At 41.9% G+C, this 25,538-nt stretch overlaps 1 protein-coding gene across 5 annotated transcripts in view; it reads right to left on the bottom strand.

Annotated features, from left to right (window-relative positions):
* Positions 1 to 6,081: 6,081 nt before the first annotated feature.
* PSD (pleckstrin and Sec7 domain containing) overlaps positions 6,082 to 25,538 on the bottom strand; it is a 543,766-nt gene continuing 524,309 nt past the window's right edge. For all 5 annotated transcript variants that reach the window (XM_077259193.1, XM_077259189.1, XM_077259192.1 and 2 more), the window contains 2 exons: positions 11,342 to 11,485; positions 6,082 to 8,623 (listed from right to left, as the gene is read on the bottom strand). In XM_077259193.1, coding sequence (XP_077115308.1) covers positions 8,378 to 8,623; positions 11,342 to 11,485 — 390 coding nt within the window. In that variant the 3' untranslated portion in view covers positions 6,082 to 8,377. The remainder of the gene's footprint in view (positions 8,624 to 11,341; positions 11,486 to 25,538) is intronic.

Raw genomic sequence — 25,538 nt, 5'->3', positions numbered from 1 at the left:
GGAGATGTACTGATACATAGTTGGGTCTATGGTGAACATGGGATGGTGGCTGGAGATGTACTGATACATAGTGGAGTCTATGGTGATCATGGGACAGTGGCTGGAGATGTACTGATACATAGTGGGGTCTATGGTGATCATGGGACAGTGGCTGGAGATGTACTGATACATAGTGGAGTCTATGGTGATCATGGGACAGTGGCTGGAGATGTACTGATACATAGTGGGGTCTATCGTGATCATGGGACAGTGGCTGGAGATGTACAGATACATAGTGGGGTCTATGGTGATCATGGAACGGTGGCTGGAGGTGTACTGATACATAGTGGGGTCTATGGTGATCATGGGACAGTGGCTGGAGATGTACAGATACATAGTGGGGTCTATGGTGATCATGGAACGGTGGCTGGAGGTGTACTGATACATAGTAGGGTCTATGTTGATCATGGGACAGTGGCTGGAGATGTACTGATACATAGTGGGGTCTATGGTGATCATGGAACGGAGGCTGGAGATGTACTGACACATAGTGGGGTCTATCGTGATCATTGAACGGTGGCTGGAGGTGTACTGATACATAGTGGAGTCTATGTTGATCATGGGACAGTGGCTGGAGATGTATTGATACATAGTGGGGTCTATGGTGATCATGGGATGGTGGCTGGAAATGTACTGATACATAGTGGGGTCTATGGTGATCATGGGACGGTGGCTGGAAATGTACTGATACATAGTGGAGTCTATGGTGATCATGGGATGGTGGCTGGAGATGTACTGATACATAGTGGGGTCTATGGTGATCATGGGACAGTGGCTGGAGATGTACTGATACATAGTGGGGTCTATGGTGATCATGGAACGGAGGCTGGAGATGTACTGATACATAGTGGGGTCTATGGTGATCATGGAACGGAGGCTGGAGATGTACTGATACATAGTGGGGTCTATCGTGATCATGGAACGGTGGCTGGAAATGTACTGATACATAGTGGGGTCTATGGTGATCATGGAACGGTGGCTGGAGATGTACTGATACATAGTGGGGTCTATGTTGATCAAGGGACAGTGGTTGGAGATGTACTGATACATAGTGGAGTCTATGGTGATCATGGTATAATGGTGGGCGTAGTACTGAGACATATAGTGGGATTTATAGTGATCATGTAACTGTAATGCCTTATGTTTTCTAAGCATATTGTGTTGGCAAAGAATAGCAAAAATGAATGAGATAACTTGTAAATATACATTTATTTTTGGTGGTTGTTCTATATAAATTATTATTCAGGCAGTATACAGTGATGAAATGTGTAATTTCTGTAAAATATGAGATATTGTATAACTATTCTGTAAAATAAAAAGGATATAACACTGGTGTTGGACCTCTGTCCTTTTTTTAGCTTATTAGACAATGGCCATTTTTCTAAGTACAACATGGGCATCTTACCGAAATTCATAGAGCCGTTCATTGAAAATCGTGAGAGCCGATTGCTGCTTTCCTTTAAAAGGATCTAATCCTATTTTTTGCCCAATACAAAGTCTATGTGGACAGATTCTTTTTAGAGTGATCTGCTGGAAACCCTTAGGGTATGTGCACATGATTAGAGAGGAGTGACCCCCAACTTAAAACTAAACGCCGAACACGGATTTCTCCTGGAAGTTCATTGCAGTGAGAGAGAGAATTTTCCAGCTCAAAGTTCGGGTCTGCATTGTATTCAATGAGGTTTGGGTTCTGGTTCAGGTTCGGGTACAGTTCTGGTACCCAATCTGAAGTTTGCAATAAAGTTCAGGTCTGGTACCAAAACCCGAACTTCCATGGGTCAGCTCATCCCTATACATGATGTGTTTTTCAGGTGGATAAAGCCTTAAAAACACTTAAAAAAAATAAATCTCTGTGCCAACAAATAGGTCCATCACACAAGTCCCATCTCTGGACTTCTATGTGTTTGGACTAATAGGATGTTTGGCGTAGGGTGTTAAAAGCAATGACCTATTGTTTAAAGTAGGTTTTTATATTAAATGTATTTTTTCTGCCATATCACTCCTTCTTCCTGATCTCCATACGCACATTAGCAGCAATGGACTGTCAGACTGATTGAATAGAAGCATTATCTAAGCATGCTCTAATCAGGGCAATAGTCATTGTGAAGGGAAGGGGATTGGGTGAGTTGTATAACATTACCTATAGGAAATGGTGGATCTTGTGTTATATCTCTTTTTTTGTGTGGGGGGAAGTAAATATCAAAAGTTAAGACTTGGTTTAAACAATAAGCCATTGCGAGTGAAATTCATTCATATTAGGGAATGGACTTATAGTAATTGTCTCTCTGCAGGAGTTCCTATTTTGATAGCTACTGTTGGCAAATTACCAGTAGGGTATATGTGCCAGTGATATCCTATTAAGATATGTAGATTATTGAATGCAATTTACATTCACTGTCATAATTGGATGTAATTAAAATACTTTGGTTTGCCCACAATTCCCTTACAGTCCAAGACCAACCTGCATCGCCATACTGGACGCTCCACTGGATGCATTTTACGATGGAGTCAGACCCAGTGTGGGACATCTGGAAGTATTGTTTTTTTGTTTCTCCAATATATTTCTAGATTTGGTTGATTAGATTGTCTTGTTGGATACACCGTCATAATCCCCTTCTTTAAAAAAAATAAAATAAAATCATCAAACTATACTTTTCCCTCCCATAACCACTAGACAATACACCCTATATACTGTACATCTATTGCCATCTTTCATGTAACAATTGCCACATAATAAACACTTCTGCCTACATTTGATGATTTATTCTTAGACTATACATATATGATAAAGTATTACATATTGAAACCACAAATATCAAAAATAGAATTTTTAAGTACAGCCACAAAAAGATTACAGGTAAATGTGTGTGAAAGGTTTGGGGTGGGACGCATCTGTCATCGGTGCCATCAGACCCCACCATCTTATGGTATCTTATAGGTAATACATGGCTTAATCATGGCGTCCAATGTGACCTGTAGAGATGCTGAAATCATTATACTGAGTATCGATAACTGTGGAATTGGTATAATAAGGGAAACCATTCAAGCTTAAAAATTACATTTATTAAGATCACTGCGTCCAGGGCTGTAGGTAGACTGGAGATGCCTGAGGTGCCATAGTATACGGATCGGGGGAGCTGATGCAATTACATGTGGTGACTGCGGGTGCCAGGAGATCCAGGGTCGGGGAAAAGGCCCAGACTTGTTACCCCCGTGCCAGCGACCAGTGACGGCACCAGAAGTAGCGTCACTTAATGATGGATTTCTCTGTGCATTACCGGTTCTGTTCTTACAAATACTGGAACTACCGGCGAAACAATTCAGAACCACTCAATATAGGCAGCCCATATTCTGCAATTCATTGTCAATTTTTTCCATCCACTACTTGCAATTAGCTCCTTAGTGTAAAAAAAATTAAGAGAAAACATTTTTTAAAAAAAGTTTTCAGATAATGCGTATCCAATCTATCATCTTTGTGGCTATTAGTCGATGTACAGTTCATCCTCATGACATGCCGCTTTTTTGTGTTATCATATTTCCATATATTACCAACCGTGTTGTAAATAGTTCAAGAGACATGTAATGTAATTAGAGTAGATGAAGAACACCCTTAATTCTGGTTATATATACCCCAGCATTGGGCTTATTGAATCATTTTGTCATTCTTGGAAAATACAATTAAAGAGCAACCAAACTTTATTTACTTTTTTATAATTTTGACCAGCATGGAAAGTTATGAAGCTTTGCCAATCGCTTTATTAGGGGATTTGTCTTCACTCATGTAAAACAATTGCAGGTGATTTCCAAACCCCGGCTTTTCCCCAGTGTATTTACTGGCCTCAAGCTGCATTAATATTACAGTGTCCTCATTTGGAGTACAGATGATGGCAGTGACAGGGTCAGCACCATGTGTCACTAACTGTGGGGATAAGCTGCTGCAGGAGATTGTTCTGATAAGCAGAACCCTCAGAGACAGGTGCTGACTAGTGATGAGCGAGTATACTCGTTGCTTGGGTTTTCACGAGCACGCTCGGGTGGTCTCTGAGTATTTGTTAGTGCTCGGAGATTTAGTTTTCATCGCTTCAGCTGCATGATTAATGGCTACTAGACAGCCTGAATACATGTGGGGGTTGCCTGTTTGTTAGGGAATTCCTACATGTATTCAGGCTGCCCAGCAGCTGTAAATCATACAGCTAAGGCGACGAGCACTAACAAATACTCAGAGACCACCCAAGCGTGCTCGTGAAAACCCGAGCAATGAGTATATTCGAGCGTGCTGGGATAAGGTGTTATTCGCACATGTTCGGGTGCTGAGTGTCCTCAGCCTACTCGAATAATATGTTAGTCGCAGCGACTGCATGTCTCACGGCTGTTCGACAGCTGCAACACATGCCTGTTTGTTAGCCAATCCCTGCATGTGTTGCGGCTGTCGAACAACAGGGAGACATGCAGCCACGGCGACTAGAACATATTATTCGAGCACGCCGAAAACACTCTGTTAGCACACAAGCATACACTGATAAGATTTTATCCAAGCACATTCACTGATCACAAGTGCTGACCCATCACTGCCATCATCTGTACTCCATAAGAGTACATGCAGATATCCAGGCAGGTGAACAGACCCGGGAAAAGCAGAGGATTGGCAGTCACAGGAATTAAGATAATTCCTCTAATAAAGTGATTTGCTCATAGCTTTCCACATTAGACAAAATTATAGAAAAATAAAGTTTTATTACTCTTTAATGTAGTTTCTCCAAATGATTGTATCCTACTGGTAAGCTCTTTGCTTCTTATTCCTGTCCATGGGCTTATCTGTAGGAGACTGAATATGTGAATGGATTAGGCTGTTCTTTTTCCGTGTAACTGCTTCTGACCCATATTTCCACACTCAATATGAAACAAATATTAATATTGAATAGTAAAACAGTCTTGTGCACTATCTGGGATCTGTTGATATTAAGAACCTAAATAACTGAATTAAAAAAATATTGTAAATTTAAAGTGGGGAAATTATTGCTGCTACTAGACCACCTAAATCTGCCGTGAAGAAGGGAGTCTTACAATATAGAGACACATATACCCGCTACATAAAATATTATTCGTATTATGCTGTATAGATAGTGTACCATAAAATGAAGTAGACACAATACATCAGTGGCGTCTTTCACCCACTTTTTCTAGAGTTTAGGTACAAATGGCCAAACTAAGAACTCCCATAATGTGCAGATAAGAATTCGACAATTCATGGGTGTAATCTGCTGTATCCATCAAATACTTATTCTAATCTAAACATATTAATGTTTCTAAGCGGAGTACGCCATTTGGAATAATAGGAAGTGATATCACAATGTCTCACTTGTGGGTTTAAGTGAACTTTCGAATGACAGCATCAGCTACTTGGAGGTTATAAGAGCACTGTAGAAAAATGGCATTTCAGAGATATGACTCCATGTGATCCCTTCTCCATTTTGCATTATATCGGTGTTCTCCAACCTGTAGCTGATGCAAAACTATAGGTTTCAGATCAGAAACACTGGAATATATGATCTCCAACTTCCATCCAGAGAAACCACTTCTCAGGCAAAGGACAAATAAAATAAATTCACATTCTATATCACATTTTCTAGATATATAAATAATATGGTGAGCAGTAAGAGGAAAATCCATTATCATATAGCCTCCGTATTATAGGTCACAGCATACAATTAAAAGGTAAGGAATAGATTTTGCAAACCTGTAGCCATTTTTAAATACTCCCTTCCTAGCATCTTAGGCCACGACTGATGGAAATCTAACGCCTCCCTTATGGTCAATACAACTATTTGGCTGTATAAATGTTACATCTAGTCTCTTCAGATATATGATTATTTATGTCTTGATGTAGAAGTCATCTAGAGAATATGTGCAGCACCTACACAAACAGACATGATAAAATATGTAACAGTATTGGCGCAAATGAAATCATAATAATATGAAGAACCCAAATATTAGAATACAAAATACTGTAAAGCGATCTGAAAAAAACTAGGAAACAGTGCGCTCATTATAGCATAATTTATATAATAAAAAAGGAGTTTTGCGTAATTTTCCACTATGTGACTACTGACTCCTACATGTACATTTTACTAGGTAGGAAATCCATTCGACCAGAAACAGATCCTTAATCATTATCAAACATTGCACCCATTGGAGCCAAACATCAAACAGTCAAATAAAATAATAAAATGAAATAAAATAAAGCATCTAAGTAGGAAATAATTCAAGACTAAGATTAATAGTACATGTAATATGTAACAGCGGCAGCTCCTAATGAATGGCTGCTAGTTATTACCGAGGGTGGCTTGCCTCAAGTTCTTCGATTTCAGTAAATTTCTGCTGTTAATGAGCAGTTTGCCGTTCACAAGACTGAATTATTTATTTTGATTTCTACATAAGGGAAATTCTCTCCAGAAGATTAAATGTTGAACACTATATAATTCCTCAGGAAGTATCGGCATTTTATTGAATTACGTATAGTACTATTCTTTCCAGAGCACAAGATTTTAAAATATCTAAAACCCAAATAAACCCTCAAAATAATATACTGATATTGGGAAAATAAGGATGTCAACCAAATGGTGGCAACTTCTCAGATATATGCATTTTGTGTACATGGATGAGGTTTCATTAGTAAATTAGAATACATTGAGCTTTAATGCTGTCAACTGAGAAGTCTTGTTCGGCGATGTTATTGCATGTAAATCCATCTTAGAAGGAATCTTGGAATTCTTACAAGCATCTGCCATTCAAAAAGCCAATGACTAGCATGGTTGATGAAGATGAGGTGTAGTCGTACATGAGAGCTGAGGGTCTTCTTTTGAACGTTAACCTCTACACCTGTATGTATGTATATGTACTAATGTGTTAAGTTTTATGTGTTTTGAAACATATTGTAAAAATGATGTAGTTAGACAGTGATAATCAGGTAGATTAATATTGGGTATAAAACATTGACAATAGAAGGTCGAAGCGCAAATGAAACGGCCAAAGTCATACAAAAAAGCCAAGAGTGATGTTTCTAATTGAATGCGATTTGCTGCAAATTGAGCAATTCTGGTCACGATATCCTAGCCCTCTAGAACTGCTTAAAAACTTGTTTCAAAATGAACAGTCGAGTACTGCTGCTTTGTAATTTACCAAGAATTTTGGGCAGTATATTATGGCTTAAAAGCTTGGCATTCAATTTCAGTTTCTCGTACCATCCTAAATTGTCCCAAACTCTTACCCATACAACTATATTCCTTATGTTCACTCCAAAAAAAGCCAATGGCAAATTGGAATTCTGCTGGTATTCTTCAGGTGCATCCAACTTTGACTGTCCAGGTCCAATGCTTTATGGTAAGAAGTCAGTGATGTTTCTGAGACATGCAGAGAACGTTGCATCTTTGTTGCCTTTTTACATTAAGTGTAAACTTCCCTTTAGAGTATTTTATATAAAGAAATTTTGACATTCATATTTTTTTTCTCTTAGCATGAAACGAAACGATGCCCGAACCTCAAAAGGAGCGTTAATACTACAAAATATCAGCATGACAATCAAATTCAGTAAGGTAGTAAAAGTGCAAAAATATGTCACAAAAAGGGAGAAGTCCAGTAAAGAATTGGCACCATCCTAAAATGAAGAAGTCATTTTTGCCAAACGCTTAATAGTCTAAGTTCCGCTTTGAGAGTCATGTGGCTTCGCTCTATCTCCTCTCCTTATCTTGAGTAGGTGAAACATATACAAAACGAATAGAAATTCTGTACATTGCCCTTTGTGTTTAGACTCGGAGGCTTTCATCTCTTTGTTGTCACCGTAAAAAAAATCTGATGAACAAAGTTCATGTGCTCTACCTGCTTACATGAAGTAGTTCCATCAGATATGAGAGGAAACGCTATCAGTATCATTTAGGTTTGCTTTTTTGGTAGACTCTCGCTAATAAAATTTAAAAATATGGTCCCACTGGATCTGAATGGCTTAAATAGAAAAGAAAGAGTATAACATCTGGACGTAGAGAAATACACACTGAAAAACTTCCATTCACATGCTCTTCTCTCCCCCAGCACAACACATGTGAGATGTCTTGGGCAGTGCTTGTAGTGATTGTGCAGCTTGTCATCCTTTCTAGGAATCACACCACTGTTTCTGAAAGCCCTTCAAGGTCTGAACCCGTCAAAGCACGTACCGGCAAAAAGTATTAAATCATGCAATACTTATTGGTACCAGCTTAAAATCCAACATACCACGTATATAGGAAAAGAGGGGCCCTTCATTTTTTTTTTATTCATCAGCCAAGATTTTTCTCTAGCGGACAGTTCAAGATTTTTGCCTGTTGCTGTTGTGGGTCGTTCTGCAGCTTCCTCTCGAAGACCCGTGGCATTTTGCTTTGGTGGATGTAATGGGAGGGTCTAGATTTAGAGAAGGACTGGAGCGGGACTTTTTAAGTCCGTCCTCATCATTCTCTGCAGAGTCAAATAAGCTGTTTTCAAAAGCTTCCAAATCTTCCGTGCCGGCTTTCAGTTTGGCTCTTAAGAGCATGGCATAAGTGCCGTAACGGGATTTCTGCCAAAACAAAAAAAAACAAAGTTTAAATGTAGAAATATGGGCCTGTCCGCATCATGCTTTGCTATCCTGTTGAAATAATGTCCCTTTTTTCTGTTGCACCATGCTGATTGCTGAACATTATTTGTACATTATTTGTTTGTCATAAACAAAAATGGAACTTTTCAACAGGATGAGAAAATATGGTGTGAACCTAGCTTTGTATTAGAAAAGGAGTCACCCTTCCACATGATTAACTCTAAAAATTAAGCTAATAGCATTTATTTCCCTTGTGTTTTTTTGAATGTTGTAAGTTCCTCAATGCAAAAGATGAAATGGGGAACATCCATATTGGGTTGACATTGCCTAAAATGGCATTTGAGAGCGGATTGTTAGAAAATCAATATCCGTCTTCTGGCCATCTATTTTCTACAAAGGGTGATGGATAGGGGACTAGTTGACTATATGAAGGTCATACTTTTTGCATAAAGTCAGTTGTCAAAAAATAGGAGACAGATGGACGAAGGTAACACAGGATTATTCTATACAGGAATGGTTGCAACCTGTTCCCATAGAGAACCAAGGATCAGCATAGCAGCTGTGGACACAAAATAACCTTCCGTTGTCACTTTAATAACCTTCTGTTGTCACTTTGTACATGGAGAATGTCATATACTGATCAAATTTGATGCCACGATAATGTAAATGTGAGGATCACAATTTACTAAATGGAAAATAGAATATGCACACTTTTAGTGTCTAGTTGTCTAGTTTCTGACTGTGCCAAAGTACAAGGCATGAATGCAATGTCTGTTAAATGTTCAGCAATCCCAAAATCTATAATTTCACTTTTTGTAAATGGAAGCCTAAGACTTGGCAAACAATGACCACTTGATAAATCCATTGGATTGGAAGTATCTTCGAAAATGTTTATATATATTTATATACACACACCATATATACTCGAATATAAGCCGAGTTTTTCAGCACATTTTTTTGTTAAGAGAAATGAATATTCACTTCTCTCCACTCCCATGGGCATGGAGGGCAGTGAATATTCATTCCCTTTAGTGAAACCCGGCCACTTCAGGAAGCCAGCGGCTTATACTGTGTGAGCTACTAGATAGCAATGAATACTCACTTCTCTCCACAAACAAAGTCCCTGCGTGGAGAACAGTGAGTATTCCGGCAGCTGTGCTGTGCTTGTAATTAGCACATGATGTCACTGCCATGCGCTGCTTGCAAGCATGAATCAGCTGCTGGCATCGGAACAAGACGCTGCGAGGGAGCACAGGTAGGTAAGTAGGTTGTTTTTTTTTTTTTTATATTTTTCTGATGGAGGTCATGCATACCAGGATAGGGATGAGGAGCCATGCATGCAAGGATAGGGATGAGAAGCCAGGCATACCAGAATGGGGATGAAGAGCCATGCATACAAGGATAGGGATAAGGAGCCATGCATACAAGGACAGGGATGGGGAGCCATGCAAACAAGGATGGGAAGGAGGAGTCATGCATACCAGGATAGGGATGAGGAGCCATGTATACCAGGGTAGAGATGAGGAGGCCATGCATACCAAGATAGGGATGAGAAGCCATTCAGATCAGGATGGGGATGAGGAGCCATGTATACCAGGATAGGGATGAGTGGACAATGCTTATGCTCGAGTCAATACGTTTTCCCATTTTTGGGGGGTAAACTTAGGTGCCTCGACTTATAGTCGAGTATATACAGTATATTTATATATATATCAGATCAACATTATTTTTAAGGTTGGTTCTTTATCTGTTGTGACCCATTAATTTCATTCACCTTTAGTGGATGTTTTCTGTCCAAATGATATAATAAGGAAGGGATATCATCTCTAGTGAGGCGCATGCATAAGTATCAGTGGGTTAATAGAGGTTTATTTAAAAAAAAATGTAAATCAGTTTTAAATATTTCCAAAGCATGTCATGCATCAAGATGTGTGATTTAAGTTTAATTTATTTCCCTCCAGAGTATTTTAACATTTCGGAGCGATAATTAAAGCTGATAATGAACTCATCACTGGAATCTACTTGACAAACATCTGGTCATTGAAGGGCTGTAGAACTTTTCTAATGCGACAGAAAAGAAGGCACCCCGAGCTTCTCTAATGTAATATAGGGATGGATTATAAGTAAGGGTTAATAAATGGCCATACTACGCAAACCAAATCTGACCCTTTAAGCTAATAGGAAAGGGGTATAGAAACCAATTCTCAATGTGCAGAGAGGGAGTGAATACATTTTTCCAAGAAGAATAGTGATTTACATCCATAGTGTTAAGTGTTACATTTCTGTCATTACTCTTCTCTGCCGTAAATGAATTCCGCAGAATGAGATAGTAGGATATCATCTTATTAAAATTAAGGATTTGTTCACTTGGAGTTCTTTAATGAGCATTTTTATGGCAGAAAGATTTTCAAATCAAAGCAGAAGTATTTTTTGGATAATTTTTGTGCTGTTTTTCACAAGGTTTTGGTCAATGGGTCATTTTTCATTCCAGTTTTGATTCAATGGACAAAACTGGAGTATTTTTTTAGACTAAAATGCACAAACAAGTGCTAAGTACATTTTAAGAGCGTTTTCCATTGAAATGAATAGGAACATACTTAGAGAGTTGTATAACCTTTCGGTATGGATTTAGAAAGCGAATCTGCATCACAATCTGCCATATAAGTCAGTGTGAACATTTGAAAGATTTATGTGACAAACCTCAAACTCTAGATAGTCTTCTTTCTGCTTAAATTCGTCCACCTCTTTCCCTTTCACCTTCTTATCTGGAGGAGCCGTGCGATGTTCTATTAAGCTTGATGACATAGTCTTGAATTTAGACTCGTGTGTTTTCACCTGTTCCTCCTGTGCATGAAATATAAAGTAAACCCACCATTTATTTTTCTTTAAGCCAAGGTTATGATTCTGCGTCAGCAGGTTCTTTATTTTAGATTCATTATTGTCAATTCAAAAAATTATGGAACCTTTATGTCTCATTATGTGCGCAAATATTCTTTCTGAAATATGAAATACCTGTGCCACATGGCTACTTATCAGGGTTGTTCCCTTTCAGATAACGTTCGGAGCCAGCTGCAGTTTGTCATTGCTACAAAAAAAAAAAACAGCGCTGTACTCACCTTCCCAGGGTCTAGCGCCGAGTCTCTGCTGTTGCTCCCCGTGTCAGGCACTAGCTGCAGCGCTGAAGTCACATCAACAGCATGGCAGCCAATCAGTGAGCTCAGCTGATTTGAAGGAGATTTTCAGTCTAGAATGGCAGAGCCACTATGCTCATTGGCGTCCATGTTGTAGACATGACACCAACATCGCAGCAAATACCAGATACTAAGAGTAGTGACGAAGACTTGTTGGTGGACACGGGAAAGGTGGGTCCAGCGCGGCTTGTTATTTTTTAACACTAGCTGATAGACAACAACTACTTTAAAAATAACTTAAATTACTTAAATAGAAACAAAACTTTTTGGTGGGGATTTAAAGGGGCTGTCCAGGACTTAAAAAAAAAGGCATGTAGTTGCTAACAGCGCTGGTCATTGACTACTCCTACCAGAGATTCAGCTAGTCGTGGTCAACAGAGCAGCAGTTTCTTTTCCTGTTGACAGGGGCTAGTAGAAGTAGTCAATGACCAGCACAGGGTACAACTGCCTCTGTTAGCAACTACTTGCCTTTTTTTTTTATAAGTCCTGGGAATCCCCTTTAAATAATAAAAAAAAGTTTAGTTTTTCATTAAGTTATTTTTAAACTTGTGGTTGCCTTTGATAGTAACTATTTGTCTTTTTTTCTAAAGTCCCAGATGCTTCATTCTCTCCCACGTACCATGCTGCATTGCTGGTTCAATGCCCAGTTCATGCTCCTTTAGAAGCTCCTTTCATCTACTGCTTGACAAGATCTGTACATTATACTAAAATATCTGTGTACAGAAATTCCCCTGAGTAGGGGTGTGGAGGGTATGGGGGTGGGGGCAGAGCATCTCAGACAGGGAAAGTCCCATACATAGACTGAATATAGTGTACAGAGCTTGCCAAACAAGAAATGAAAAGAGCATGAACTGAGCATTATCAGAGCACCATAGAGTAGTGTTTCTTAGAGAAAAAAGCAAAATAGGGTAACGAAGTATATTACAAAATAATTTTACAATGCCTAAAAGAGAACTGAATAAAACGTTTAGTTTCTCTTTAAGAATTCACTTCTAATCAGGCTTATTTTTTGAGATTGTGTTTCCTATTTGGTGTTCCTTAGTAATTTACTGGTTCATATAGCTATAATGCAATCATGGTGAAGTTCAATTGCAACATTTTAGGAATAGCAGTCTACTGATAAATATTTTGCTTATAGGTACAGTGAAGGAAATAATTATTTGATCCCTTGCTGATTTTGTAAGTTTGCCCACTGACAAAGACATGAACAAGTCTATAATTTTAAGGGTAGGATAATTTTTAACATTGAGAGATAGAATATCAAAAATAAAATCCTGAAAATCACATTGTATAACTTATATACATTTATTTGCATTGTGCAGTGAGAAATAAGTATTTGATCCCCTACCAACCATTAAGAGTTCTGGCTCCTACAGATTACTTAGACGCTCCTAATCAACTCGTTACATAGTCACCTTTATAAAAGACTCCTGTCCACAGACTCAATTCATCAGCCAGACTCTAACCTCTACAACATGGGCAACACCAAAGAGCTTTATGAGGATGTCAGGAACAAGATCATAGACCTGCACAAAGCTGGAATAGGCTACAAAACCATAAGATGCTGGGTAAGAAGGAGACAACTGTTGGTGCAATAGTAAGAAAATGGAAGAAATACAAAAAGACTGTAAATCGACATCGATCTGGGGCACCATGCAAAATCTCACCTTGTGGGGTATCCTTGATCATGAGGAAGGTGAGAGATCAGCCTAAAACTACATGGGGGGACTTGTTAATGATCTCAAGGCAGCTGGGACCACAGTCACCAGGAAAACCATTGGTAACTAGTGTTGAGCATTCCGATACCGCAAGTATCGGGTATACCGAGATCCGATACTTTTGTGGTATCGGGAATCGGTATCGGGATTAATATCAATGTGTAAAAGAAAGAATTAAAATAAAAAATAGGGATATACTCACCTCTCCGGCGGCCCCTGGACTTTACCGCCGTAACCGGGAGCCGTTGTACCTAAGAATGCGCGCTTGAAGGGCCTTAGATGACGTCACGGCGCTCTGATTGGTCCGTAGCGGTCGCGTGACCGCTACGCGACCAATCACAAAGCCGTGACTTCACCTAAGGTATTTCAAGCGCTTGAAAGACCTTAGGTGACGTCACGGCTTTGTGATTGGTCGCGTAGCGGTCACGCGACCGCTACGGACCAATCAGAGCGCTGTGACGTCATCTAAGGCCCTTCAAGCGCGCATTCTTAGGTACAACGGCTCCCGGTTACGGCGGTAAAGTCCAGGGCACGTCAGAGGGTGAGTATATCCCTATTTTTTATTTTAATTCTTTCTTTTAGACATTGATATGGATCCCAGGGCCTGAAGGAGAGTTTCCTCTCCTTCAGACCCTGGGAACCATACAGGATACCGTCTGATACTTGGTGTCCCATTGACTTGTATTGGTATTGGGTATCGGTATCGGATTAGATCCGATACTTTGCCGGTATCGGCCGATACTTTCCGATACCGATACTTTCAAGTATCGGACGGTATCGCTCAACACTATTGGTAACACATTACGCCATAAAAGTTTAAAATCCTGCAGTGCATGTGCAGGCCCGTCTGAAGGTTGCCAATGAACACCTGGATGATTCTGTGAGTGATTGGGAGAAGGTGCTGTGGTCAGATGAGACAAAAATGGAGCTCTTTGGCATTAACTCAACTCACCTTGTTGGGAGGAAGAGAAATGCTGCCTATGACTCAAAAACACCATCCCTACTGTCAAGCATGGAGGCGGAAACATTGTTTTGGGGTGTTTCTCTGCTAAGGGCACAGGACTACTTCACCGCATCAGTGGGAGAATGGACGGAGCTATGTACCGTAAAATCCTGAGTGACAACCTCTTTTCCTCCGCCAGGACATTAAAATGGGTCGTGGCTGGGTCTTCCAGCAAGACAATGACCCAAAACAACCAGCCAAGGCAACAAAGGAGTGGCTCAAAAAGAAGCGCATTAAGGTAAGCGCATTAGCCAGTCTCCAGACCTTGATCCTATAGTAAACTTATTGAGGGAGTTGAGCTCTGCATTGCCAAAGAGGAGTGAAGCAAAATTCCTCCTGACATGTGCGCAAACCTCATCATCAACTACAAAAAATGTCTGACTGCTGCGCTTTGTAAGGGTTTTGCCACCAAGTATTAAGTCTTGTTTGCCAGAGGGATCAAATACTTATTTCTCACTGCAAAATGCAAATAAATGTATATAATTTGTACAATGTGATTTTCTGGATTTTATTTTTGATATTCTATCTCTCAATGTTAAAATTAGCCTACCCTTAAAATTATAGACTGTTCGTGTCTTTGTCAGTGGGCAAACTTACAAAATCAGCAAGGGATCAAATAATTATTTCCTTCACTGAACATTGTACATGGCTGGATTGATTAAAAAAATAGTCCATAGACTTTAGTTCAGCAGGCATCACCCACTATTGCGCTACCATATTATTGCCTTTCTTTAATATTTTGTTTTTGTTTGTTTGTTTTTCATGCATTTAGAGAATTATAACTTTTTTACATTTTTCCATTGATGCAGCCAGACTCAGATTGGCAGAAAGGGGAACAGAAGAATCCCCCGGTGAGACCTTGTGTAGGAGTTAGCCGCTTACCCCCCTCAACATGAGCAGAAATTGGCCCAATTCACTTGATTCTCTATGTAAGGACAAAAGCAGCATCTCATCATTCATGTAATAAGCCACCCAGTTTATTATTATACAGAAGCATATCTACATTTGTGAACGGGGCAATGTAATATTTGCATGTAACGTCACACTGGGCCCACCAAAGTTAGGTGGATGCAGCTGAGAGTTTGTTTTTTTCCAAACGAATTGTATTTTTTTTAATGGCACCATTTAGGACTGCATATGATGTACTAAAATTATATTTTTTTAGGAACGGGAAATAGAAAAAAACAGCAATTGTCAAATGAAAGTTAGGCTATGTGCACACAATGTATTTTAAACTCAGACAAAACCGCAGTTTTTCACGCAATAGAAGCATCAGACAACTCTGTTTTTTTTTTAATTTTGTGTTGTTTCTCTTTTTTCCATGGTTTTTCTGACATCTTTTTTAACTGAAGTTTTTTTTAACTAGATTGAATGATAATGAAACTGCCAGCGTTTTTTTAAAGTAAAAATGATGACAAAATGCTCCAAAAGACGTCCGGTGTCCTCTGAGCATCTTTTGCGCTTTCCCATTGACTAGTATTCTAAAGTACAGAGTGTCTTTGGAGCGGAAAACACCATAAGAATGGACATGTTACTTCTTTTAACCCATTGGCATCTTTAGAAATCTGAAGCAGCTAAAAGACTTCCAAAGTCCTGAACATATGTACAGCAAGTAATCTACTATATAATTGTCTAAGGGGTACTTCCGTCTGTCTGTCTGTCCCGGATATTCATTGGTCGCGGCCTCTGTCTGTCATGGAATCCAAGTTGCTGATTGGTCTCGCCAGCTGCCTGTCATGGCTGCCGCGACCAATCAGCGACGGCCACAGTCCGATTAGTCCCTCCCTACTCCCCTGCAGTCAGTGCCCGGCGCCCGCTCCATACTCCCCGCAGTCAGTTCCCGGCACCCGCTCCATACTCCCCTCCAGTCACCGCTCACACAGGGTTAATGCCAGCGGTAACGGACTGCGTTATGCCGCGGGTAACTCACTCCGTTACCGCAGCTATTAACCCTGTGTGACCAAGTTTTTACTATTGATGCTGCCTATGCAGCATCAATAGTAAAAAGATCTAATGTTAAAAACAAAAAACCTGCTATTCTCACCTTCTGTAGTCCGACGATGCGCTCGCGCCTGCCGCCAGCTTCCGGTCCCAAAGATGCATTGCGAAATTACCCAGAACACTTAGCGGTCTCGCGATTTTCGCAATGCATCCTGGGAACAAAAGATGGCGGCAGCCGCGCACGCATCGCCAGAGTTTCGCTGGATCCCGGCGGGTGAGTATATTTTATTTTTTATTTTAATTATTTTTTTTAACAGGGATATGTGCCCACACTGCTAAATACTACGTGGGCTGTGTTAGATACCGCGTGGCTGCTATATACTACCTGGCTGCTATATACTACCTGGCCTGTGTTAGATACTAGGTGGGCTGTGTTCTACACTGCGTGGGCTGCGTTATATACTACATGGCTGCTATATACTACGTGGGCAGTGTTATATACTACGTGACTGTGTTCTATACTGCGTGCTATATACTATGTGGCCACTGTTAGATACTATGTGGGCTGTGCTATATATTACGTGGGCTGTGTTATATATTACGTGGCCAATGTTACATACTACGTGGGCTGTGTTATATACTGCGTGGCTGCTATATACTGTGTGGGCTGTGTTATATACTACGTGGGCTGTGTTATTTACTGCGTGCCCTATATTAACGCATCGGGTATTCTACAATATGTATGTATGTATATAGCAGCCACATGGTATATACCACAGGCCACGTAGTACTCCTATATACTACGTGGCCTGTGCTATATACTATGTGGCTGCTATATACATACATACATATTCTAGAATACCTGATGCGTTAGAATCGGGCCACCATCTAGTTTTTACATAAACATGCATATGTTCATTCTTTTGAGTATTTTCTGAAGCTCTGGGGGGGCTCATAGCCAGATTGCCCTCAATACAATGTTTCGTGCCCGCAACCGGCAGCACACATCTCCGGGCAGGGAGCTTTCCTGCAGCTCTGTCGCAATTAGAGATGAGCGGTGTTCGAGTCAAACTGTTCGCCAATTTCAAATTCGAGCTGTTTTGGCCGGTGTTCGAGTCGTTCGACGAACCCGAACAATTTGCTTAAAATTCGTCTGTTCGAGTTTCTGTTCGATAACTGTTTGCTCACCAAAAGCCTAGCTTGATTTGCACATTAAAACTGTTTATCATTGTTAACCCCTTCATGACCCAGCCTATTTTGGCCTTAATGACCTTGCCGTTTTTTGCAATTCTGACCAGTGTCCCTTTATGAGGTAATAACTCAGGAACGCTTCAACGGATCCTAGCGATTCTGAGATTGTTTTTTCATGACATATTGGGCTTCATGATAGTGGTAAATTTAGGTCGATAATTTCTGAGTTTATTTGTGAAAAAAAACGGAAATTTGGCGAAAATTTAGAAAATTTCGCAATTTTCACATTTTGAATTTTTATTCTGTTAAACCAGAGAGTTATGTGACACAAAATAGTTAATAAATAACATTTCCCACATGTCTACTTTACATCAGCACAAGTTTGGAAACACATTTTTTTTTTGCTAGGAAGTTATAAGGGTTAAAATTTGACCAGTGATTTCTCATTTTTACAACAAAATTTACAAAACCATTTTTTTTAGGGACCACCTCACATTTGAAGTCAGTTTGAGGGTTCTATATGGCTGAAAATACCCAAAAGTGACACCATTCTAAAAACTGCACCCCTCAAGGTGCTCAAAACCACATTCAAGAAGTTTATTAACCCTTCAGGTGTTTCACAGCAGCAGAAGCAACATGGAAGTAAAAAATGAACATTTAACTTTTTAGTCACAAAAATCATCTTTTAGCAACAATTTTTTATTTTCCCAAGGGTAAAAGGAGAAACTGGACCACGGACGTTGTTGTCCAATTTGTCCTGAGTACGCTGATACCTCATATGTGGGGGTAAACCACTGTTTGGGCGCACGGCAGGGCTCGGAAGGGAAGGAGCGCCATTTGACTTTTTCAATGAAAAATTGGCTCCAATCTTTAGCGGACACCATGTCGCGTTTGGAGAGCCCCCATGTGCCTAAACATTGGAGCTCCCCGACAAGTGACCCCATTTTGGAAACTAGACCCCCCAAGGAACTTATCTAGAAGCATAGTGAGCACTTTAAACCCCCAGGTGCTTCACAAATTGATCCTTAAAAATGAAAAAGTACTTTTTTTTCACAAAAAAAATATTTTAGCCTCAATTTTTTCATTTTCACATGGGCAACAGGATAAAATGGATCCTAAATTTTGTTGGGCAATTTTTCCTGAGTACACCGATACCTCACATGTCGGGGTAAACCACTGTTTGGGCACATGGTAAGGCTCGGAAGGGAAGGAGCGCCATTTGACTTTTTGAATGAAAAATTATCTCCATCGTTAGCGGACACCATGTCGCGTTTGGAAAGCCCCTGTGTGCCTAAACATTGGAGCGCCTCCACAAGTGACCCCATTTTGGAAACTAGACCCCCCAAGGAACTTATCTAGAGGCATAGTGAGCACTTTAAACCCTCAGGTGCTTCACAAATTGATCCGCAAAAATGAAAAAGTACTTTTTTTCACACAAAATTTCTTTTAGCCTCAATTCTTTCATTTTCACATGGGCAACAGGATAAAATGGATCCTAAAATTTGTTGGGCAATTTCTCCTGAGTACGCCGATACCTCATATGTGGGGGTAAACCACTGTTTGGGTGCACGGCAATGCTCGGAAGGGGAGGCGTGCCATTTGACTTTTTGAATGGAAAATTAGCTCCAATCGTTAGCGGACACCATGTCGCGTTTGGAGAGCTCCTGTGTGCCTAAACATTGGAGCTCCCCTACAAGTGACTCCATTTTGGAAACTAGACCCCCCAAGGAACTTATCTAGATGCATAGTGAGCACTTATAACCCCCAGGTGCTTCACAGAAGTTTATAATGCAGAGCCGTCAAAATAAAAAATAATTTTTCTTTCCTCAAAAATGATTTTTAGCCCAGAATTTTTTATTTTCCCAAGGGTAATAGGAGAAATTGGACCCCAAATGTTGTTGTCCAGTTTGTCCTGAGTACGATGATACCCCATATGTGGGGGTAAACCACTGTTTGGGCGCACCGCAGGGCTCGGAAGGGAAGGCACACCTTTTGGCTTTTTGAATGGAAAATTAGCTCCAATCATTAGCGGACACCATGTCGCGTTTGGAGAGCCCCTGTGTGCCTAAACATTGGAGCTCCCCTACAAGTGACCCCATTTTGGAAACTAGACCCCCCAAGGAACTTATCTAGATGCATAGTGAGCACTTATAACCCCCAGGTGCTTCACAGAAGTTTATAACGCAGAGCCGTCAAAATAAAAAATAATTTTTCTTTCCTCAAAAATGATTTTTAGCCCAGAATTTTTTATTTTCCCAAGGGTAATAGGAGAAATTGGACCCCAAATGTTGTTGTCCAGTTTGTCCTGAGTACGATGATACCCCATATGTGGGGGTAAACCACTGTTTGGGCGCACCGCAGGGCTCGGAAGGGAAGGCACGCCATTTGGCTTTTTGAATGGAAAATTAGCTCCAATCATTAGCGGACACCATGTCGCGTTTGGAGAGCCCCTGTGTGCCTAAACATTGGAGCTCCCACACAAGTGACCCCATTTTGGAAACTAGACCTCCCAAGGAACTAATCTAGATGTGTGGTGAGCACTTTGAACCCCCAAGTGCTTCACAGAAGTTTATAACGCAGAGCCATGAAAATAAAAAATAATTTTTCTTTTCTCAAGAATGATTTTTTAGCCCACAATTTTTTATTTTCCCAAGGGTAACAGGAAAAATTGGACCCCAAAAGTTGTTGTCCTGTTTCTCCTGAGTACGCTGATACCCCATATGTGGGGGTAAACCACTGTTTTGGCACACGTCGGGGTTTGGAAGGGAAGTAGTGACGTTTTGAAATGCAGACTTTGATGGAATGCTCTGCGGGCGTCAGGTTGCGTTTGCAGAGCCCCTGATGTGCCTAAACAGTAGGAACTCTCCACAAGTGACTCCATTTTGGAAACTAGACCCCCAAGGGAACTTATCTAGATGTGTGGTGAGCACTTTGAACCCCCAACTGCTTCACAGAAGTTTATAACGCAGAGCCGTGAAACTAATAAATGTGTTTCCTTTCCTCAAAAATATTTTTTTAGCCCAGAATTTTTTATTTTTGCAAGGGTAACAGGAGAAATTTGACCCCAAAAGTTGTTGTCCAGTTTCTCCTGAGTACGCTGATACCCCATATGTGGGGGTAAACCACTGTTTGGGCACATGCCGGGGCTCGGAAGGGAAGTAGTGACGTTTTGGAATGCAGACTTTGATGGAATGGTCTGCGTGCATCATGCTGCGTTTGCAGAGCCCCTGATATGCCTAAACAGTAGAAACCCCCCAAAAGTGACCCCATTTTGGAAACTAGACCCCCCAAGGAACTTATGTAGATGTGTGGTGAGCACGTTCAACCCCCAAGAGCTTCACAGAAGTTTACAACGCAGAGCCGTGAAAATAAAAAATCATTTTTCTTTCCTCAAAAAAGATGTTTTAGCAAGCAATTTTTTTTTTCACAAGGGTAGCAGGAGAAATTGGGCCCCAATATTTGTTGCCCAGTTTGTTGTGAGTGTGCTGGTACCCCATATGTGGGGGTAAACCACTGTTTGGGCACACGTCAGGGCTCGGAAGGGAAGTAGTGACATTTGAAATGCAGACTTTGATGGAATGATCTGGGGGCATCACGTTGCATTTGCAGAGCCCCTGATGTGCCTAAATAGTAGAAACACCCCACAAGTGACCCCATTTTGGAAACTAGACCCCCGAAGGAACTTATCTAGATGTGTGGTGAGCACTTTCAACCCCCAAGTGCTTCACAGAAGTTAATAACGCAGAGCCGTGAAAATAAAAAATAATTGTTCTTTCCTCAAAAATTATGTTTTAGCAAGTAATTGTTTATTTTTGCAAGGGTAACAGGAGAAATTGGACCCCAACAGTTGTAGCCCAGTTTGTCCTGAGTATGCTGGTACCTCAAATGTGGGGGTACACCACTGTTTGGGTGCACGTCGGGGCTTAGAAGGGAGGGAGCACCATTTGACTTTTTGAACGCAAGATTGGCTGGAATCAATGGTGGCGCCATGTTGCGTTTGGAGACCCCTGATGTGCCTAAACAGTGGAAACCCCTCAATTCTAACTTCAACACTAACCCCAACACACCCCTAATCCTAATCCCAACTGTAGCCATAACCCTAATCACAACCCTAACCCCAACACACCCCTAACCACAACCCTAACCCCAACACACCCGTAACCCTAATTCCAACCCTAACCCTAATCCTAACCCTAATCCCAACCCTAACCCTAATCCCAACCCTAACCACAACTGTAACCCCAACACACCCCTAACCCTATCCGTAACCCTAACCACAAGCCTAATCTTAACCCTATTTCCAACCCTAGCCCTAATTCCAACCCTAACCCTAAGGCTATGTGCCCACATTGCGGATTCGTGTGAGATTTTTCCGCACGATTTTTGAAAAATCTGCAGGTAAAAGGCACTGCGTTTTACCTGCGGATTTACAGCGGATTTCCAGTGTTTTTTTGTGCGGATTTCACCTGCGGATACCTATTGAGGAACAGGTGTAAAACGCTGCGGAATCCGCACAAAGAATTGACATGCTGCGGAAAATACAACGCAGCGTTTCTGCACGGAATTTTCCGCACCATGGGCACAGTGGATTTGGTTTTCCATAGGTGTACATGGTACTGTAAACCTGATGGAAAACTGCTACGAATTCGCAGCGGCCAATCCGCTGCGGATCCGCGGCCAATCCGCTGCGGATCCGCGGCCAATCCGCTGCGGATCCGCGGCCAATCCGCTGCGGATCCGCGGCCAAATCCGCACTGTGTGCACATGCCATAACCCTAACCCTAACCCTAACCCTACCCCTAGTTCTAGTTCTAACCCTAGTTCTAACCCTAACCCTAGTGGAAAAAAAATATATATATTTTCTTTATTTTATTATTGTCCCTACCTATGGGGGTGATAAAGGGGGGGGTTTATTTATTATTTTTTTATTTTGATCGCTGTGATAGAACCTACCACAGCGATCAAAATGTACTTTGCCGGCCGGCAGATTCGGCGGGCGCACTGCGCATGCGCCCGCCATTTTGGAAGATGGCGGCGCCCAGGGAGAAGACGGACCGACTTCGGGAGGCTCGGTAAGTATGAGGGGGTGGGGGGGGGTGGATCGGAGCACAGGGGGGGGATTGGAGGACCGGGGGAGTGGACAGGAGCACGGGGGAGCGGACAGGGGGACAGAGAGGGGTACCGGACAGAACGGAGGACTGGGGAGGAGATCGGGGGCGGTGGGGGGGGCAGAACATGATTTCAAGCCATGGCAGATGCTATTGCAGCATCGGCCATGGCTGGATTGCAATATTTCACCATTTTCATAGGTGAAATATTGCAAATTGCTCTGATTGGCTGTTGCACTTTCAACAGCCAATCAGAGCGATCGTAGCCACGTGGGGGCAAAGCCACCCCCCCTGGGCTGAAGTACAACTCCCCCTCTCCCTGCAGATCGGGTAAAATAGGAGTTAACCCTTTCACCCGATCTGCAGGGACGCGATCATTCCATGACGCCACATAGGCGTCATGGGTCGGATTGGCACCGACTTTCATGACGCCTACGTGGCGTCAAAGATCGGGAAGGGGTTAATGGACTGTTTCAGTGTATAGTAAGCAGGGGGCGGGGGATAGATCTGTGCTGAAATAACGCCGATCTCCATTTTTTTTTTCTTTCCCGCATTTACAGAGGGGTGGTGCAGTCTCTCAGCCTATCAGCAGTGCGCGCACACACACAGCAATGTGCATGTGATGCACACAAGCAAGGGCATGTGTCATTGGCTGTGTATGTCACATGTCCTTGCCCTATAAGAACCAGCCATTTGCCCCGTCGACACCATTTCCTCACTGCTGCAGCTTAGTGTTAGACGGCACCACTGCTGCTGTTTGCGCTATACAGTAAAGAGTCTTTTTTTGCCAGCGAATTTTCTGAGAGATAGGTTTAGGGAGTCGGGAGTTGGGACTAGTTGTAATATCAGCCCTTTTCAGGGTAGGTTACAGCAGTTCATAGCACTGTTTGTCAGGCAGGTCTGAGCCAGTGCTGTGCAAGTGTTAGTCACAACATTTGGTGTAATCTAGCTCAGCCAGTCCTTTTGGTCTAGTAGCATTGTCTGATAGTCATCTGAGTAGCCCGCCTGTGAAGCTAGCTACACCGCCTGTGTATCTCAATTTTTACTGCATCTAACCCAGTATATCGTTTTGGGGTTTTGGGCTTAGTAGCAGTGTCTGCACGTCAGCAGAGTAGCCCGCCTGTGAAGATAGCTACACCGCCTGTGTATCTCAATTTTTACTGCATCATACCCAGTAAATCGTTTTGGTGTTTTGGGCTTAGTAGCAGTGTTTGCATGTCAGCAGAGTAGCCCGCCTGTGAAACTAACTACACCGCCTGTGTATCTCTATTTTCACTGCATCTAATCCAGTTAATAGTTTTGGGCCTAGGAGCAGTGTCTGCACATCAGCAGAGTAGCCCGCCTGTGAAACTAACTACACCGCCTGTGTATCTCTATTTTCACTGCACCTAATCCAGTTAATAGTTTTGGGCCTAGGAGCAGTGTCTGCACATCAACAGAGTATCCCGCCTGTGAAACTAACTACACCGCCTGTGTATCTCTATTTTCACTGCATCTAATCCAGTTAATAGTTTTGGGCCTAGTACCACAGTTTGGCCACTCAGTTCTGCTCGGTTTTCATCCATCGGTTGTTGTGCCAACAACTACAGATACAGAGTTGCCAATTAGTTAAGCACTAAAATGAGTGGCAAAAGGCCCGCTGCTGGTGGAAAGGGGAATAGGCGTGTTGGAAAGGGAAAAAAAGGTTGTGTCCATGGGGTAGGTGGTAAAGCAACAGTAACATCTGCAGAAGAAAGACCATCTTCCAGCCAAAGTAAGATGTCTACTTCTTTTCGTGGACAATCTGATATGATCCCTTTCTTACGACCATCGCTACATGCATCGCCAAAAATTCCAGATGAGGCACAAAAACAGCAGGTGCTTGAACGGATATCAAGTGCTCGTTCAAGTGGGCTCTCCTCCATGTCAACTTCAACATCACAACTATTCCAGTCCTCAGAGTTGTCACCCCAATCACACTTGCTTCCTCACAGCTCCCAAGTCTCCAGCTGCCCGTCTGAGCATGGGGTAACACACATGGTTGAGTCTGTAGAGCTGTTTTTGCATACTATAGCCTGGGAATCACAGGTCTGCTCCAGAGCTTCTGTGAATCCAGATGAGGAAATGACCTGCACTGATGCCCAGAATCTTTGTGAGTCAGATCCAGGCCCAGATGAAGCATAATGTAGACCCTCGTTCCCAAACTGCAACTCCTGTTGGTGGAGACAATGAGGAAGATGATGATGAGACTGAGATACCTGATTGGAACGAAAACTTGACTTTTCGGTCGGGGTAGTAGGAGGTTGTCTCTGAGGACGATGGGTGTGAGAACACACAGGATGATGATGACGAGGTTGTAGACCCCACTTACAGTCAATCCCCAGTCCGCCAGTCCATGAGGTCAGCAGAGGAGGTGGAGGAGGATGCTAGTGACGAGTCTGACGACGAGGTAACGGTGCGCCTTCCTGGACAGAGATGGAGTACTGGAAGCACGTCATCAACTGCATCCTCAACCCCAACTGTGCCTCAGACCAGAAGTCGTGGTGGCTCTTCAGGTCGCACGGGCTCTAAGCCTTGCATAGCCTGGGCATTTTTTGACATCGCAAAGGATAACCCAAGTCATGTTGTCTGTAAGATTTGTCAACAAAATCTCAGTAGAGGCCAAAAAATCACTAGCTTGAGTACTTCATGCATGAACCGTCACATGGATATGAGGCATAAGTTGCAATTGGAAGCTCACTGTGCTACAATGTGGCCTAGTGGGCC

The sequence above is a fragment of the Ranitomeya variabilis genome, chromosome 4, assembly GCF_051348905.1.
Source record: "Ranitomeya variabilis isolate aRanVar5 chromosome 4, aRanVar5.hap1, whole genome shotgun sequence".
NCBI lineage: Eukaryota > Metazoa > Chordata > Amphibia > Anura > Dendrobatidae > Ranitomeya > Ranitomeya variabilis.
Note: the sequence above shows the minus strand (reverse complement) of the source record. Positions and strands in the feature narration are given on the sequence as shown.